This window comes from Mesoplodon densirostris, chromosome 7 (genome assembly GCF_025265405.1).
Source record: "Mesoplodon densirostris isolate mMesDen1 chromosome 7, mMesDen1 primary haplotype, whole genome shotgun sequence".
NCBI classification, from domain to species: Eukaryota; Metazoa; Chordata; class Mammalia; order Artiodactyla; family Ziphiidae; genus Mesoplodon; species Mesoplodon densirostris.
The window spans coordinates 71,614,413-71,634,021 of NC_082667.1; the positions used below are offsets into that span (position 1 = coordinate 71,614,413).

At 36.4% G+C, this 19,609-nt stretch overlaps 1 protein-coding gene across 4 annotated transcripts in view; it reads right to left on the minus strand.

The window, feature by feature from the left end:
* SOX6 (SRY-box transcription factor 6) overlaps nt 1–19,609 on the minus strand; it is a 636,653-nt gene that overhangs the window by 99,610 nt on the left and 517,434 nt on the right. For 3 of the 4 annotated variants that reach the window (XM_060103234.1, XM_060103233.1, XM_060103232.1), the window contains exon 10: nt 15,104–15,183. In XM_060103234.1, coding sequence (XP_059959217.1) covers nt 15,104–15,183 — 80 coding nt within the window. Of the gene's footprint in view, nt 1–13,491; nt 13,615–15,103; nt 15,184–19,609 lie in introns of all 4 variants that reach the window. The other variant, XM_060103231.1, reaches the window with a different exon arrangement.

A 19,609-nucleotide genomic window follows, 5' to 3' on the forward strand; every position in this document is an offset into this window, starting at 1 on the left:
GATTAATTTGCTCAAGCTCATGGAGCTAGTGGTAAAGTTAGGATTTGACCTAACTCTAGGCCTCTAAATGCCTTTCTAACTCTGAAAATCTATGCAGTTTGACAATCTCATTGTCTATTTGTGAAGGCTTTTCTTTCAACATTGTGTCACTCTTTTTTTAATTAATTAATTTTATTTATTTATTTGTTTATTTTGGCTGCGTTGGGTCTTCATTGCTGTGCGTGGGCTTTCTCTACTTGCAGCGAGCAGGGGGCTACTCTTCGTTGCGGTACGCAGGCTTCTCATTGCAATGGCTTCTCTTGTTGCGAAGCATGGGCTCTAGGTGTGCGGGCTTCAGTAGCTGTGGTGCGTGGGCTCAATAGTTGTGGCTCGCGGGCTCTAGAGAGCAGGTTCAGTAGTTGTGGCGCACGGGCTTAGTTGCTCTGCGGCATGTGGGATCTTCCCGGAACAGGGCTGGAACCCGTGTCCCCTGCAGGTGGATTCTCAACCACTGCACCACCAGAGAAGTCCTGTGGCACTTTTTCTTGATTGGTGGCAAGTCCAGTTTAAAGTACCTTAATTGCTGCTTGATCATCACTTCTTGCTAAAGAGCCCTGCACTGGGCCTCATGCTTTTTTAACTTAGGTGAGGTCATCAGGCATAGGCATTAAGACAAAAAGATTTCAAAGAACCTATACACAACCAGCTTGGCCAACCAATAAATGAGTATACTTGTATACACACGTACCAAATGGTCAGCCACACCTTATCTGTTCTTATCACTTTGAAGTATTGCTCATTTAATTGCTTTCGTCCCTAGGCTATTACTATACTATAAGAGGGCAGGAACTTGTTTAGCTTGCTTGCCTAACAGAGTACCTTAAGTACATAGTATGTGTTCTAAAAATATGTTGAATTAATGAAGTAATAAGAGAGATACAAGTATAAGGATGTGGAGAGAAATGGTGTTTATGTTACTTTACTTAATCCTCACAACATGGGAGGTTTCATTATCCCCATTTCATAGCTGAGGAGACTGAAGTTCAGAGGACATTAGCTCATGGTCACATAGTTCTTTTAACCAAAGAGGTCTTGTGGAACCGATTTCTTGAAACCTTAAGCCATTCACTATCATATAGACAGAAAGCATGTCAGAGAACAAGCTAGCTACTAAATAAAGAGTGAGCATGTTGTTCGAATACACAGTGGCAAATCATCACCTGATGATATATGTCATTTTCCTGTTTCACAGTGAGGTATATCTATATTTGGTGTTAAGTGTTCATAATCAGTAAACGTGGCAGAGGTGGATCTAAAATCAGGAATAGTATGGTTGGATATAAATGAGTTATATATGACTATTTTGTTCTGCAACTAAGCAATGCCTCTTTATTAAAACCGTTGATAAATGGATGGAAAAGTGGAGGACTTTCACCCAAATCAGTCACATCTAGGCCTCTACTTTCTCAACAAAGCTTCTCATTCTTGTTCTCACTCTCTCTGTTGTGCTATGTCTAAGCCAGTGATATAACTATGCATTCATTATTCAGGGACTGCCCCTTGGGCCCTGGAGCAAACACTTCCTAGGAGGTGAGGAAGACGTTCTGAACAGGTGAGCACTTCAGAGAGGAGTATCTTTTTCTACGTGGTCTAAAGAGCTCCTAAACTCTGGAGGGCAATCCCAGTGCACTGAGGACTGGTTGGGGCACATGCTCCACTCCATTTAGTGACAGCAGTGAGTGTTTCTCCTTCCTTTTTTTTTTTTTTTTTTTAAATTATTTGCTTTTTTATTTTTAAGCAGATCTAGCAATAATCCATTGAGAATGTGATGCTAAACCACTTTTCCTATAGAGTTTTTAAACTGGGCCTCTGAGAAGGAGTTTGATACAATTCAATGACTGAAGTAATACCTTTGTCCATTTGAGCATTAAATGGCCCGTTGAAATACAGCTTAGTTAGAGGGAATTTCAGAAAATAGTACTCTCTAATTTTTTTTTTTTTTTTCCTCTCCCAGCTGACTAGAGCAGAGCTTGGAAAATGCAGCTCAATCGCTTTCCACAGCCTCTCAGGTCAGTCTCTCACCAGTGTTAATTAAATATAACCCCCTTAGAATACTAAAGGTTAAGTGAGAGCAACATAGCGTTCTTCTCCAATATATTACTGTGAACACAAATGGCCATAATCTGTTTATAAGAAGGCTTCTTTGAACACAGAGGTCTCACTAATGAAAAATTATAAGAGGAAAAGCAACATAATGTGACAACTGTTCATCACAAAATACATTTTAAACTACCCATTTCCACATCTATTGTGCTTAAATAACACATATCATACAGGAAATTGGTGTAATAAATGGTTTCAGCTCTGCGTAGCAAATGCAGACCAGTTTTCAGTGTGATAAAGTGAAACTGAAAAAGCCAGTGCATAATTCAGTCAATCTCTTAAAGTCTTCCTTCCCCTGAAGCTAGAGAACTTTTCCCCAGCAACTACAAGCATCAGTACATTTTTTCTTTTTTTAGCAGATGCTGTATCTTCAGTGGCACACCTTGACCAAACTTTCTAAAATTAGAAAACTGCTGAAATAATGGTTCTATACTAGCCATTTTAAATTAGAAAAGTCTCTTTAAGCTACCGGGTTTATGGCTCTAAAAAGTTTCATATACTGTCCAGAGCTGTCTGTAAATTAAATCATTTAAAATAAAGCTCTTTAATGCTCTATAATTAGTCTTGTCTCTCTGAACATGGCTTTACTGTAAATGCTCCTTCCTGACTCTTCTATTGTCCCAAGATTGCGGAGAAGAAAGCAGCCAAGCGATAATTCAATATTATTGCCGCTTCGGTGCCCTAATCGCTTAAAGAGCAGCAAAGACTCTATGCTCTCTGCCCCACAGCTCCCGCAGCCTCCTGGCCCGAGGCAGGCTTCCCGACCCAGCAACGTCCAGATGTCAGGAGGAATCCCCAGCTCCTGATGCAGCAGGCGCTCCATTCCAGTGTGGTCGAGCATCTGCTTCATCTGCTGGCATGCAACCGGCCGGACGCGCTCAGACGGCAGCACGGGCTAGGCACGGGCAAGGACACACTCCCCAGCTACTCCAGGAGACTCATCAAAACTGAAATGCTAAGACAGGCCCAGAAACTCTCAAAAGAATAGAGCTCAGTATTCAGCAAAAACATTCTAAGCATTTTCCTCAAAAGGAAGCTACAGAATAAGACATATTTCATGATAATTCTTATATTGGTTAATTCTATTAGGCTTGAAGCTTCTTCTGGACAGTTAACTAAAAATTTGGAAAAATACATGAACTCTTTGAGATCCCAAGAATGTGATGCTGGCTTTGAATTTTTCCCCTTTATAGTTCAATTAGATTATTTTTAATTCACTTGAATATTATAATAAGAGGAGAATAAGTCATGCAGGAAAGCTTCTAAATGACTGTGCTTCCTACAGACCTACATACAGCACAGTTTAAAGCAAAGAATCCTGATCAAGAAGTAAATTTTAAAATGCACTTAAACCATGCATTATGGTCCTGTTTTGTTTAATAGATAAGTAATCTGGTCCAAGTCACTTCATCTGAGCCTCATTCTCTTCTTCTAAAATATGGGGATAATATTAAAGCGTATTTATTATAAAGCCTAAATATAAATTGCTTATTAAACTTTAAAATACTATGCAATACGTATTATATACATGTATGTATATGTATTTATGTAGGTATACATATATACATATACATACATATAATATTCATACTATTCTTAAATCTGTATTGTTTAGTTTTGTTTTTAGAAAGAAAGGCAGGCTTCCTTTGTAATACCCAAGTCACACATCAAATACAGGTTCTCTGCCAAGAGTGATTCCACTCATCCTGTGGGATTTCAACAAATAGCATGCTATAAAAACTAATAAACAGCTCCCATGTCCTCACCAAATTTCATATTTACTTCACTTGGAAAGATTGATTTATATACTATTATAGTCAGAAATAATATTACTTTACCAAAAGCCAGAGTATATGGTGTGCTTAATACAATTGAGAAAATGAGCCTGAGGAGAACTGTGACTGTTCTAGCCAGAAGTGACTGACTAGAATAAAAGTCTTAGTTTTGAAGATCAAAGCAAAGCAAAGAACTCAGGATAAACAATCATATAGGTCTCAGTCTTTTTAAACCTGCACATACAGGTTCAGGTGGACAGGTAGATAGGTAGGTGGGATATTTCTGTTAGGACGAGTAAGATTTGCAATCCCAACTCTTTATTAAATATTTCTTTCCCTATTTTCTCTTTCCCCAGATGGCATGTAAACTCCCTAGGACAAGGACTTTGTTTTACACAGGTTTTCTGAACCTCAGTACTACTGATAGCTGGGACTGGATACCTTTTGGTTGTGAGGGGCTAAACTGTGCATTGTAGGGTATTCGACAGCATCCCTACCCACTAGATGCCAGTAGCATCTCCACCCCCACTCCAAGTCATAACAATCAAAACTGTCTCCAGACACTGTCAACTGAACTCTAGTGAGCAACATTGCCTCCAGTTGAGGACTACTGGTCTAGAACAGTACTGGCACATTATAGCCACTAAATAAATACTTGTTAAATAACTGAATAAGTAAATTTGTTGTTTCGATTTTCACAAACTTTTTCAAATTTCCTGAGCATGATCATTTATAAGCTTCCTTTTTAAAAAAAAGATTTTGATGCAACTCCAAGAGACAATAAATTTCATGACATTGTCACAGTCATTCAAAGCTAACAGGTATAATTTCAAGTAATAGGAATTTTAAAAGAAAAGATGTAATACTTCATTATTTGTTTAATTTAAATGAATAAGTGAATTAGAGTGAAAGCCTGATAAATATCCCCAAAATGGATTTTCTAGATTAAAAGCAACTCTGTTCCAATCTGGCTTCAAATGAGCACTGTATGTTTGCACTTTGGAGGGTTTGAGATAGTCAACACATATACATTTTAAGCAATAAAATTTGTATCCATATCTATCTATCTTTTTTTTTTTTTTTAGTTTATTCTGCTCCAGAGTAAACAGCATTAGGGAAATTACTGATACCAAGGATCATGGTCTAGGTTAATATATATTATGACATCAAAGGTTGTTTACAGGTATTATAGTTGGTGCTATAAGAGAAACACACAGTAAGAAATGAACTCAGTGCAGTATACTGGAAATTAAGAATTTTCACTGAGTCTTTACTTCACCAAATGACCAAGAGGGTGGAAGCCTTGGGAAATAAATTTAGCTCTGTTTCCTCCATTTTTGTCTATTAAAAGGAAATGTAAATATTTAGCTAAACCAGCATTAAATGACTGTAAATATAAAGGAATTGGTACTTATACAGCTGGATAAAAAAAGAATGTTAAATTAATTCCTCTCAGTGTGACTCAAGATGGCTGTACTGATGTCACCAGTTATGAAAGGAATGAAAGAAGGAAACATATGACTTTTTTATCCATACAGCAACCAGTACAGTAGATGTTTAGTACACAGTAGGTGTTTAGTGCTTGTTTACATTTAATCGAGAAAATAATCCATTATTAGTGCCATTTAGGCTTGGAAGATATATAAGGGAATCTGGTTATTATCTTAATCCTAATGATCTAGAACAGTCAAAATAAAGCAAGATGGTTTCAAATCAGTACAGAGAGCTTAAATTGTTATAAATATTCCCTGAATTTCCATTTTATATGGATTTGCATAAACATGCATACCTGTAGGATATGAACTTTTCTACAAGTAAAACAGAAAGGAAGAATTGGCAGAATAGTAGTAAGTATCTGCTAGCTCTACTGGTCAGAAGTTTTATCCCTCTACTGGGGCACACCTATGAGGGGAATCTATCCAGCTATGTGTAGCTTCTCAATCCTTTTTAATTAAAATATCACTTTAAAATACTTTTGGGGCTTCCCTGGTGGCACAGTGGCTGGGAGTCCACCTGCCAATGCAGGGGACACGGGTTCGTGCCCCAGTCTGGGAAGATCCCACATGCCGCGGAGCGGCTGGGCCCGTGAGCCATGGCCGCTGAGCCTGCGCGTCCAGAGCCTGTGCTCCGCAACGGGAGAGGCCACAGCAGTGAGAGGCCCGCGTACCGCAAAAAAAACTTTTGGATTAGAAGAATTAAAATTGTTAAAATGTCCATACTACTCAAAGTGATCTACAGATTCAATGCAATCCCTATCAAAGTCCCAATGGAATTTTTTACAGAAATAAAAAAAACAATCCTAAAATTCACATGCAACCACTAAAGACCCCAAATATCCAAAGCAAACTTGAACAAGAACTAGAGGCCTCACACCTCTTGATTTCAAAATATATCACAAAGCTATAGTAATAAAGAAAATGATACTGACATACAATGACTATATAGACCAATGGAACAGAATACAGAGCCCAGAAATAAGCCTACACAAATACAGTCAAATGATCTTTGACAATGGTAACAAGAATACCCAGTGGGGAAAGGATAGTCTCTTCAATAAATGGCATTGGAAAAACTGAATATTCACAAGCAAAATAATGAAATTGGACCTTTATCTTAAACCATACAAAAAAAGTTACCTTGAAATGGAAGACTTAAATGTAAAAGACTTAAATGTAAGGGCTGAAACTGTTGGATATATCTCCAAAGGAATTGATATCAAGATTTCAAAGAGGTGTCTTCACTCCCATGTTCACTGCAGCATTATTCACAATAGTTAAGGCATGAAAGCAACCTAAATGTCCACTGATGGATGAATGGATAAAGAAAATGTAATATGTACATAAAATGGAATATTATTCAGCCTTAAAGAAGAAGGAGGAAATTCTGCCATTTGCAACAACATGGATGAACTTGGAAGACATTATGCTAAGTTAAACCAGACACAGAAGACAAATACTATGTGATACCACTTATATGAGGAATCTAAAATAGTCAAACTCATAGAATCGGAGAGTAGAATGATGGTTGCCAGAGGGTGGGAGAGGGAAAATGGGAAGTATTAGTCAAAGGGCACAAAGTTTCAGTTATGCAAAATAAGTAAATCCTAGACATCTACTGTATAACATAAAGCCTATAGTTAATAACACTGTATTGTATATTTAAAAACTTGCTAAGAGGGTAGATCTTATGTTAAATGTTCTTATCACATAAAATAGTAATAATAATAATTATTATTATTATAATAATGGTGAGAGGAAACTTTTGTAGGTGATGGATGTTTATGGCATAGATTGTGGTATGGTTTCACAGGTACATACTTATCTCCAAACTCATCCAGTTGTATATATTAAGTATGTGCAGCTTTTGTATGTCACTCATACTTCAATAAAGTGGTTTAAAAATGTTTTTGTTCTGCTCAGTCTCTTCTGTTACCCAACATGTCAAAATATTTCATCACATCTTTTTCTGATTTAAATTTCGTGAATGTTGCATATCCTGACTTATTCTGTGGTTGGAAACTGGAGTGAAGCATTTTCTAAAACACTAGAATGTTTTGCTTTCAAACCTTCCCCTATATTCTTAATCACGTCATCTCTCTTAATTTCAAGGTAGCTCATTATAACACATAAGCATACGATATATGATATATGATACCAACCAAACAATACCTCAAAACTCCAGTTTGGGAAAAACAGGAATAGAAATACCTGTCATTATTTTAGAAACCACTGCATGTTACAAGCAGTCTGTTTAAATACAAGTATTCAAATACTGGGAGTTCCCTGTTGTGTGTATTAATTAGTGAGGCTGGAGCTAAATGAATGTTGGTGGAGATGTTACACTAGGAAAGATAGAGGACGGCACTCATTTTGTAACTCCAAGGTCTTGGGCTCCTACTAAACCATCTCTGTGAGTACAGCTAACCATCCCATCAATCAAATAACTTAAACACAGTGATTAACAGAGCTTGGTGAGAAGAGCCATACTCTCTCAACTTTTAGATACTACCTGAAAATCAATTGAAGATAAAATTTCTAAGAGAAAATCGAGTTTACCCAATGTTTTAAGTGTTAGTAATATTGTAAGTGGTAGTACAAACTTATTCTGCTTCATTGAATAAAATAAGTCAGATTTCCAAACACTAGGAAATGCCTTAATATTTTGCATCCTTCTCTGATCTGCCTATATTTTGTTAATCTCCATCAAGATTCACTTGACACCTGCCATTTTTCTTAAGAAGGCTACCTAGAAATGAAAAGTTGTTTACATGAAATAATGCCTCCTAAAGACAGAGCACTTGGCTGAACATATCCAAAAAAAAAAAAAAAAAATTTCCAAAGAAGCTTGAGTCCCAGATTGCCACCAAAGAGGGAATTCATTAATTCAGTCATTTTACCAACTACTGTCCCAGGCAACATTGAGGATTCAACAGTAAACAAAATAGACAAAAATCCCTGAATTCAGTGACACATTCTGAATCAGAGCTAGATCAGAGTAGATCAGAGCTGCCCCTCAGAAGCACTTAGGCAGCAAAGCTAGAGTAGAAATGACTGCTTATTGGGATGTTGGTAAGGTTTTTCCTATTCTGATAATGAATTTTTGTGGAAATCTAATACATGCTTCGTTAACCCATTTACTATTCACAACAACCCTGGGAATAAATATTATCCCCTTTTTATAATGAACATACTGAAAAAAGAAGGTAATTTGAGAACAGTATAGGACAACATAGCAAGTAATAGCGGAAACTCTAATCCAAGATTCTGATTCCAAAATGGAGCTCATTCCATTAGTCCACAGCTCATCTAATCCCAGCTGTAATGGTCCTCCTAAATTCCATCACACTCTTAAAGTCAAAATGGGTGAGAAAAGGCTGATTATGAGAAAAGCAAGCATTTCCCCTCAAAGCACAACCCCATGGTTGGCATCCTCAGAACAAGCTTTGAATCAGTGCATTCCTTTTTCTCTATCAGGTAGCTAGTAATAGGTCACTCTAATCAACTCTTTATTCACCTCTCTATTAGAAATCACAACCTCCAAAGCCCACTCAGCCCAGCTAACTCACCCTCTCATTCCTCCACAGAACTGAGGCATGTTTACGATTTCAAACAAGAAGACAGGGTTTGAGACAGAGAAGAGCATCTATATATAATATCATAAAGATTCAGGCTGGAACTAAAATAGAAATAGAGCATTCTCAATGTTGATGGGCACTTCTTCACTTTCCAGTTGTAGCATGAAAACTGACAATATCATTTAAATAAAATATGTGTTTGTATTCACTTATGCAAAAATTCAATTGTTCTCCATCTTTGCAAACTTCGCAAGACTTTAATAGTTTCATTTAAGAATAACTTAAGGTTGATAGGTTTTTCTAGTGTTTTAAGGCTCTGATTATACTCCTTTCCTCAAATGTTCCCAAAACTACACATAATAACCATCAAATAAAAGTGAAAATATATTTATATTGATTTTAAAAATTTTCATATTTACTTCCTTTCATTTAGGCTACCACCCATACTGTCATTATAAGAACTTGGTTAAAATATGTTCCAACTAAAGCTTGGTAGGCTTTGAATGCTAGATAAAAATCATTCTCTGCAGCTAATGAAGACAGAAACTCTGCCTGTAACAATATTAAGTTTGTTTTCTCTGGTGATTCAGAGAAGTGAGCAATCTGTCAGTAATACATTGAGTGAAATTACTTGTCTTGTAGGAATAACTGCTGACAGTCACTTTATTTCAGGGCTGGCCCAAACATCTCCCTGCTGACAAACAAATTACTATGTCTAACTTTGAAAAGGTAACTAGCTTGTTTTTAATTTTGATTGGTCTCTCAGAATCCCTTATACATACACTCAGTCCCATCCTTCATTGTATTAAAAAAAAAAGCAACAAAAAGTGTTTTGGGGGGACAGGTTTGAATTAATGAGTTAAAAGAAAAGTAAAGGAAGAAAACCCTATCATTTGGAACTAAGAAAAAGAATTGTTATTGCTTCATTCCAAGACTGTTACACAGATAAAACTAGTAAGTGTGCCTACTCTACATTAAGACTGGCAGTGCCACCAATGACTGACTGGGTGAGTGAACACATTACCGAGACAGTATTGTAGGAATTAATTTTCTTCAATAAAGTGATTTTTAAGGCTCATGTATTTCACAATCTAAACATATGTCACTGTTTCATAAACAAAATAAATGGATTAAAATAATACTTTACCAATATGCTGACATGTGGAGATATTTTAATTAGAAATTCTTAAACTGTGTGATATTTAGCTGTTGTATTTGCTAAAGAGAAGCATGCATCATTTAATAAGAAAGCATGAGACAGGTGCATTACTTTGCATGATATGGTACCAGATTGTATTTAATATAAACTATGAGGCAACATTACTTCCAATTAAAAAACAAAACCAAATTACTTTAGGTACCTATCACACTGAAAGTAACAACAAAAAATGAATCAATACATTAAAATCACTCTTTCGTTAAAAAAAAAGTGTCATTCTGAGCTTAGTTTCTGAGACAATATTTCTTCAGGAACAATCTAACATCTTAGCTATTTAAAGGCCATATTTACATGACTGCCTCATTATACTGGTCCCCCCCTTTTGACTTACTTGAAGGACCAATGCTAACATAGCTGAGGAAAGCAAATGGCAACTGGTCCTGAAATTTATACGGGTAGAGAACTGGAATAAGTAGCAATATAATATATTGTTTACTGTAGCAAATGCCCTCTGTTCTCTAAAGGTCAAAAGCACTGTAACCTTAGAGTTACAGTTTCTGATTGTTCCCAGGGTTAAATACATTATCAAAATTAATGGTTCAAGCCCCTCAACCTTCAGATATATGAGTATTCATGCATCCATCTGCTGAACTGTTCAACTAAAAATAGCATTCTTTGGCCTTCTCTCTCCTAATATTGTGCTCCTGAGGCAGAGAAAATCATGCCTTAGATCAGCACGGAGTACAAAAAAAAAAAAAAAAAAAAAAAAAAAAAACTTTTCTGTGTCTTTCTTATTTTAAAGAAAGAAATAACTGGAATATACTAACGTAAGGAGGATCTTTCCATTTTAAATACCTTTTCTCTACCTGATAACAAAATTTCAGGCTTCCAGAGTATACCCATACTGTTAAGATTACCCAGGCTCATTAATGTTAAAAGTTACAACCTTTGAAGGACAAATTAACTGAACATCAGGTAGAGAGGACCACTTCTGAGCAATGCAGCAGCGTGTGTGTGGAGGTGGTGGTGGTATATATGTGTTATGGTCTTTCTTCCTAAGAATCTCTGATTAGAAATAAAACCCATTAACATAATTGTAATGCTTAGTATCCACAATTTATCATGATCCTGATTGTTGACACAGCTGTGACATTTAGCTTGTCAAAGGAATGGAGAAAACGCTGGCTAGAAAAGAAAGTAGACTTTAAAATCAATAAAGCAAGATATTATTAAATTTTCTCTCTACTTTTGCTCAAGATTTAAAATGTTAGTGTCTATAGCAGGTTAGATATGGGTGTCCACTGTGCAGTTCATGGAAGTCCCAATAAACATGCTATACTCATACTAGGATAGTTTGAGAAACCTGCCTTTCAAACCAGGTCAATCTTTTCTAAGCAAAGGTTTCCTGACATGCAAGGAAAGGTACAAAAAGTGGAAGCAAGAGAACAGAGCAAGAATAAAAAAACAAAAAAACCCAGGAAACTCTCAAACCACCCCAAACTTACACTGCAAAGCTATGAGGGCCCCCTGCCTTACCAGATTCTGTATTTAGTCTCATTAAAGTGGCAGGCATGTGGCATATGTTGTGCTCCTAGATCTGCATTGCTACAGCACTACACAGATCTGGCACTCACATATATGACATCATGGTTTCCAGAAACCCAACAGAAGCCAGATTTGACAGCATCAGGGGTCTGTAATGGTGGGGGCAAGAGAAGTCAACCTAAGTGAAAATTAGTAAAAGACGACACTGGGTAGAAAACTGGCTAAGGGAAGGTTGATGGGTTAGAACTCAACACCCTCAAGAGAAAATAAAAGTCAAGAGGAGAGGAAGTTTTGAATTTGAGCCAAGGCCACTTGCTTTTACATTCTTTCAAGCACTTAAAAGTTTAACAAACTACCTCTCCTGAGTAGGTAAGCTTGCTAACTGTCATCACACAGAAAGGCTTGTTCTAACGTCCAGTTATCTCACTGCTTGGCAATCCTAAGCACAGTAGATTTTCAGAACGTCCAGAAATATGGCACCTTCTCTACAGCCAAAAGAAAGCCTTAGAAAAGAAATCCCTTCTGGCTGTATAGAAGACAGCAGATATTCTAACAGTATATGCCTTGTCATGTCTGGGTGGAAACTCCCTATATACTTCTTAAAATCAAAGGGAAAGGGAAAGGAAGAAGGCAAGCAACAAGGTCTGAACTCTTCCTTAGGCTACTTCCAAGGTGTCCTTTGATCTTGTCCTCTTCCTTCTTCTTAGAAGTGAGCTTTCTCTATCATTTTCCAAAAATGCAGATTCAAAAGCAACAGAGAAGATAATGTCAAAGGGACATGTGATCGATCACATAGTAGTTGATATGTATAGACGGGCAGAGCCAATAGGAGCTGAATATACAACTTTGTTAGATGTAATTGTTTTCTTCTTTTTAAACTGGGTTTACCATCCTAGATTAGAACATAAATGTAGTATTAGATCTAACCCAGAAAGTTAAAGTGTATTTCAGTGTGAGATAACCTGTCTCCTTTTTTTGTGATTCAACAGATAGCTAGCAACCCTCCAGCATCTGATAGTCCCCCGAGAGGTACTCCAATGATATAGGAGAGGAATTAAGCATGATAATGGAGAGAGGAGGACTGGGTCCCTATAGGAGAAAGGGGTTTGGTTTTCAAAAGAGCCGTATGAGCCATCTTCTCCCATGTAGTAAGAATATCCCACAAAAACAACAAAGAACTTTATTGAAAGTTAAATATGAAAGGGCTACTATAGTAGTTTATGGGGCAAAAAGCAACCAGTCAGGCTCAGGCACCCAACCTCACTTCAGCCAGAGAAAACTAAATTTGAAAAACTGAATTTGGTAGAGTTAGAAATCCTGGATAATAACTCTGACTCAAAGAATATTTCATAACCTTGGTTAAATAACTTGACCTCTCTGAACCTCCATTGTTTTGTCTGTGAAAGCAGAATTATGTTTTATCAACTCTATAGGGTTGTTACATGGTCAAATGAGTTATTTTTCTTTTAATGTTTAAGTGTTTTTTAACTACTATGCAGTATTATACACACAAAAAAAAGTAAGGGAAATAAAGATGGTTTTGAAAGCACTCATAATGTAAAGAAGTTGCCTAAATATATAGCAATAAACAATGTATTTCAGAGGCATTGGTTTGGGGTTTGCCTTTTTCTCTGAAAGAAAAAGGAGCAAAAATGAGCCTCCTTAGGAATGAGAAAAAGGGAAAGATTATGTTTTAGTGTTTAGGTTGAGTGTTTGCCACTTTTTAAAAAAAGCCTAGAATATGACTGAACAATCCAGTCCCCCACCCAATGAAGCACCAATGGAAGTATTCATACCTCAATCTGTTTGTGGTTGTAAGAGTGGCCACCACCATGTTCAAAGGTGTCCAAACTCCTGCCAAAACGGTCACTTAGGCCCTTTAGCCTTGGGTTAATTTGTGGGTGGGAGACATGACCTTTCTGTTTAGTAGCATATTCAGAAAAAAAAAAAAAAAAGACAAAACATACTGTCAGAACTCATGAAACAGAACACATATTTCTAAACCCAGGGTATTGACCACACCAAAGAATAGAAAGTAGGTTTAGGACCCAGATACTCTCTTTCACAGAAACTTGATTATAGGATCAAACTGCTTTCTTATTTTTGCCTCTGACTCAAGAAGACACTCAATAGCATAGCTATGGAAAAAGGAGAAATAGATTAGATTGATTATGAGTGAGGTTTCTTTTTATATTTTTACGAACTGCAGTAAGTTCCCCTGTCAGTAGTAGAGAAGGTGAGGGTTTAGAGGAGAGGTAGGGTTGCTGCTTTCATTAGGCAAACTATCTAGCTCTGCTAGGCAGTCCATAATGAATAACATCTTCAAGACTTTCTGGATGAGGCTTATGACAAAAACTTCTCAAATTACTGCAAAAATTCTTTATTTGTAGACCCAGTTGAAGATGCTCAAAATGATACTTTTTCACGGTAAAATATCTGTACATTTTTTACATTCAAGTCATATGAGAGTAATAGCAAAGAAGAAACAAAAATGCCTAGTTAGATGCTATTCCCTAGACTATTTAAGAAAATTCAAAAAAAATCACAGGAAATTATAAGAATAAAAAACTATCTTTATCCACTGTATTGAAATTCAAGTTACCATACATTTTCTAAATGTTCAAATACTGAAGGTTTAACCATTATTTTAATGATATTATCTTTTTGTTTTTGTTAAAATATACACTCATATTTAAAGTCAATTTCCCATTAAGATGGCAGTACTAGAAGGGTATAAAGAATACTTAGTCGTATTGTTTACCCCCCGCACCATTTTACTATGAAGAAGAGAAGGTGCAAGTGTTTTTTTAATTTAGCTTCCAAAACACTTTCTCTCCAATTTTAGTTTCATAGGTAAAGAACACTAACCCAGAATTTGGTCAGACACCATGCCCAGACTTTTGACCTGGCATGAGGATGAGGATGAGGATGAGGATACACATATTCAGGGGCAAAGTGTTTACATTTTCCAAACAGTTAAAGTAATTTGGTAATAACAACCTCCTATTCTATGAGCTGCAAGAAGGAAAATATCCAACATTGTTTTCTGTTTTGATGCTTATGTGTAAAAGCTAATTGGACATGAATGGAGACGTGGATGAAGAATTGATAAGGAAAAAGCTTACATACCCAATAACAGCCATAACAACCAGCCATAAAAAAATTGTAAAACCATTAACTTACCTGATCGAGAATATACAGTACTGTTATAATGTCATTTTTTCCTTTAAAAATATTGACACTGACAGTTTTCTATTTGCAGTATGGTAAGTACATAAGGTGTTAATCCTTCTAGGCTATGCTTAAAAAATTATTTAATATCCAGGCCATTATTTAGCATACAGCTGGTTAGCAGTTTTTCACTAAAGTACTGGCTCGTATCCCACATTTTTTTCTTCTGGCACTTACCTGGAGCTGTAAAGGGCTGAGGCCAGAAGCAGCAGCAGCTGCCATTGTTGATGGAATGAACTGTACGGGGTAGTTATCACCTGTCGGAAAGAACAATGCATACAGGTTTAGACAATGAACAGGGAATCACAGCAGACAAGTACAAACATGGTCCTTGGATTGCCGGAGCTTTACAACATTGCTCTAAGCCCAAACATCTGCAGAAACAAAAGGCTTAGTTGGGCACAGACTTGCACTCCTGCCTTGGAACTTTTTGTTAACAGATAGCTGGTAGGCAAACTGGCAAAACATGAATGTGATGTTAAAAAAATTAAATGTGCAATTCAAGCATGTTCACTCCATTACAAATCTTGTAATACATAATTTTTTTAAGAGTAAAAAAAATATCTTAAAGCCAGGCTGACATTCAGTTCACTGAGAAAGCATTAAGGCTTTTACATTAAAACAACAAAACGTTTTGCCTTGGTAGGCAAGGCAGAGTATTACAGTCCAAAAAAGATTAAGAATTACTGACTGTCCATAACCCTCACATTTATTTTATAAAAATAGAGGAAAAAAGATTAAATGCAACCTCTTTAATTTGATAGGGGTAAGAGAGAAGCTAATCTTATCTGCCAACATTCTATGAAATGCCTGGTATCCCAAATAGAGTGGAAACTATGTTTTTCTGCACTAACTTCCAGTGGAACCTAGTACAGAATCATGCACACACACTAGGCACTCATCACTTATTCTTTGATGATGATTTGATTAAATAAACACACATTTTACATGTGATATCTGCATTAAATGTCTGGTCGAGATTGAGCATGGTTTAGCAGAGATCAATGCTACATCTTAATGTGTTTCTGGCTCCAGACCACTCCTAAACAGGGGGGCTGAAGTACCTTCTGTGACCTAAGAACATAGGCTGTATGAAGCGAACAACCTGAAGAACCAAGAGAAAGTGATGAGGAATGTATTGTGATAGTGGTAACTGAAATCAAAATTAATACTTATGGATAAATTACACAATATCAATGATTTAAAAGAGTATCACTTTGACTTCAGCTACTTATTTAAAGTCAGTGTTATGTACGGTCTCTAGGCTATATTTTAATAGGCTGTTCCTCCACACATTTTTGACATTTACAATAATCATGCTGTTTTGCATGAAATTTTCCACACTAAAAGCTGAATATAATAATGAAAAGTATAGAAAGAATCACAGTAATAAAGGTAGTCAACTAGAAAGCAATAAAACCTCTTTTTTTCTGCATGGACACTAATACCTGGAGCCTTCCTGGTGCCCCTGGTTCGTTGGAACTCATCCTGTTTGCCACATGAAGCTCCACTCAGCTGGCCCAATGTAAATGTTAAGTTGCTTTCACTTTTAACAAATTGTAAGCTTCTAATCTACACAGTCTCTTTGCATCATATCCATAATACCTCATCAGACCATTGAGCACAGTGTGCGCTTGTACACAGTCCAGTAACAATTGGCTTCTGATTGCATATGGAGCACTGCTACAATGCATTCACTAACACTATATTGTGCTAGTCTCCTATGGAGTAATGTTCAAAATATCCGATCTTGTTTTTCCCCTTCCATGAGGTTGATTTTGGTTTGCAGTGCTACATGAGCTTTTTAAAAAAGATAACTAGGCCAAATTATTTTTTATGGTAAATGACTGCCGCTTTATGCTTAAATAATTCTACTGATCCTCTTGATATTTAAACTAAATTATGTGAAGAAAGAATATCCTAATCTAAGTCAAACAGTATTTCTTTGGTTGACATCTTATCAGGTTAAAAAAAATCACAAAATGATGCTGAATTAATGATGCTTCAAAAACAGAGAAAAAAAAATCACCATTCCAACCATCAACATGGGCTGCCTCTCAGAACATTTTAGAGCTGTTCTTTCTTTAAATATCATGCATTATTCATACTAACTCTAAACCATAACCCCCCTCCCTGTAAGTCTAATACCAGTTGTTTTATTTGTACTAAAACATTTTTCATGTCAAACATATTTAAAAAAATCAAACTCTAAAAGAATTCCCTGGGGCACTCCTTTTTTCATAGCTGTCATGCTTCTATGCTATGAAATAGCTGATTTTTTTTTTAATAGTTTTTGGCTTGCCAGTTAATTTATTACCATCTCTACCACACCCTGTAGTACTCTCCAGCTCACCTGCTGGCTACAAACAGCTTTCTTTCCACTGCTGACAAGCATATTTTAAAAATGTTTTTAACCTTTCTGCTGGTTTGAATCTGTATATCTGAATATAATCTTTGGAAAGCTATGTCTCCAGAACATATTGTATCAATACCAAAAGTAAAAATGAATACATTAGAGCAACTGAGTATATCACAGGGAATGATCAGAAGAGAGAGAAAAAGGAAAAGGCCAGAGAGGGAGAAGGTAAGGGTGAAGAAGAGGGGGGTTAAAAGTAGAAGAGAAGGTTTAAGAGGGAGAGGGATTTAGAGTACTGTGAAGTTTAATTCTTTTAAAAAGTTACAAGCTTCCCCCCCTCCCCCTCGCCTTTAATTGTCTCTGTGTAAGAGTCGATCAAGAAAAAGTTCTCAGTGGCTGACTTGGCAAGGAATCAGTCAACATGTTGTAGCAATTTTTTTCAAATTTGTCTCTGGATTTGAAATGCTTGCGTGAGGACCCATTCTCTTTAAATCTGTACAAAAGAAGATGAAGCCTGTTGAAACAGGTTGGTTTTAGGCACTACCGTAATCTGGCCCTTGCTACCTCTAGTGTAAGTAGACAACCTCCAAATGCCAATTTGGGAAATAATGCCCATTACATAAATCCATCTTTCCAGGCTTCTAGGTTTTCCAACTGATTACTTTTATCTGAAGCTTACAGAGCAAATATGAAACAGGAGTTACAGCCTATAGGACATTTGCCTGACATTAGTTTCACTTGCCACAATAACCAACATTGCTTTGGGATCAAAGCAGCTCCACAGCAAGAGTCCCTGAATGACAGGAAGTATATTTTCTAATTTTCAGGGAAACCGAAAGGAAGCCGAAACTTATTAAGACTTAAACACAGGAAAAGGAGGAGCTTGTATCATGAACCTAGGACCCATTAGACTCAGACTACCTCCTGCAAGAATACTCCTAGTTTGTGTAATTCGGATACAAACTTCACTTTTATTAAAAAGTCAAAAATCCCATGGTTAAAATTCTGTCCATTTACTTTGATTCCTTAGAAAGACAAGGGACTGGGATGGTTGCAGTCTTCTGAGATACTAACTTCAGATATTAACCTATTTAGAGAGTTTGGGAGGAGTAGAGAAGAAAAATACGTTAAACTAGGAGACAGGACTCAAAGATTCTTCAGTTACTGGCTCAAAGTCTCATACTTTATTTTCCACCCTCCAAAACAGAAGAAAGATATACTACACATCCCTCACAGATCATTGTCTGGTGGTATCACAGGATGATGGTAAGTTATTTGAGTTGCCAAATAACTCATAGATAGACCTCACTTTTATGAGCTATCATCATTTTTGCTACAATATGGAAATATTTCAGTTACAGCCACCAGTACAGACTTGGACATGCCACATTGCATCTTGCCTGGATGCATGTATTCAGAATAGCAAAATATTATAACTTCTCTGTATTCTGAGGGAATGCCATAATCAATCTGAATTTATCTTTGTGAGACAGCACACTGCAGCAAAAGTTAGTAGGCAATGAGTGACACATTTAGAATCTTAAAAAGAAAACAAAATCTTTAATTTGTTCTGAGAACAATTGGAGAAAAAAATTGCCATGGATCATAGTATATATTGCTGAGATCACCATGCTCTTATTTCTCCTGCTAAATTTCTCCTCTATTCATCAAAGAATAGACCAATGATGAGAAGAGTCTTGATCTCAAGACTTTTTCTAAGAGCATCTGCATTGTTTTTCATACCTTTAAAGAAGCTAAGAATCAAGGATCAATCTTAATTTCTTTACTTATTTCATAGATGCATCCAAACTCTTGGCTAATCATATGAAAATCATGGGATTTGTCACAATAGCAATGAAATAAGTGAGTATGGACACAATGATATACATGTATCCCCATTACAAGAAATTAACTTAAAATAACAACTTAAAGTTCATGACTTAATAACTCACCAATGATATAGCCTCCATGTATGAAGAAGGGCACAGTTAAAATAATCTCAATCACCATAAAACTAGGTTAGTTTATACAGGTGAGCATATATAGTTCCTTTTTGGACCTCACCACTCTTATTTAAAAAGGAGAGTACTAACCTGAAGAACCTCAGAAATGCTTTGATTTCAAGCAGATGGATTTAATGAATAAAGTATTCCAGCAATAGTGGTACATGCCTCTGTCTTAAATAGTCAAGAAGAGCTAGAAATGGCTAGCTTCACAAGATGTCATCTGGATAATCCCATACATATAAATCACATTTTTTATACACACACACTCACAAAAGCTAGACTTTTCTTCATATCTTACACACTTAGATCATGCCTGCAAGA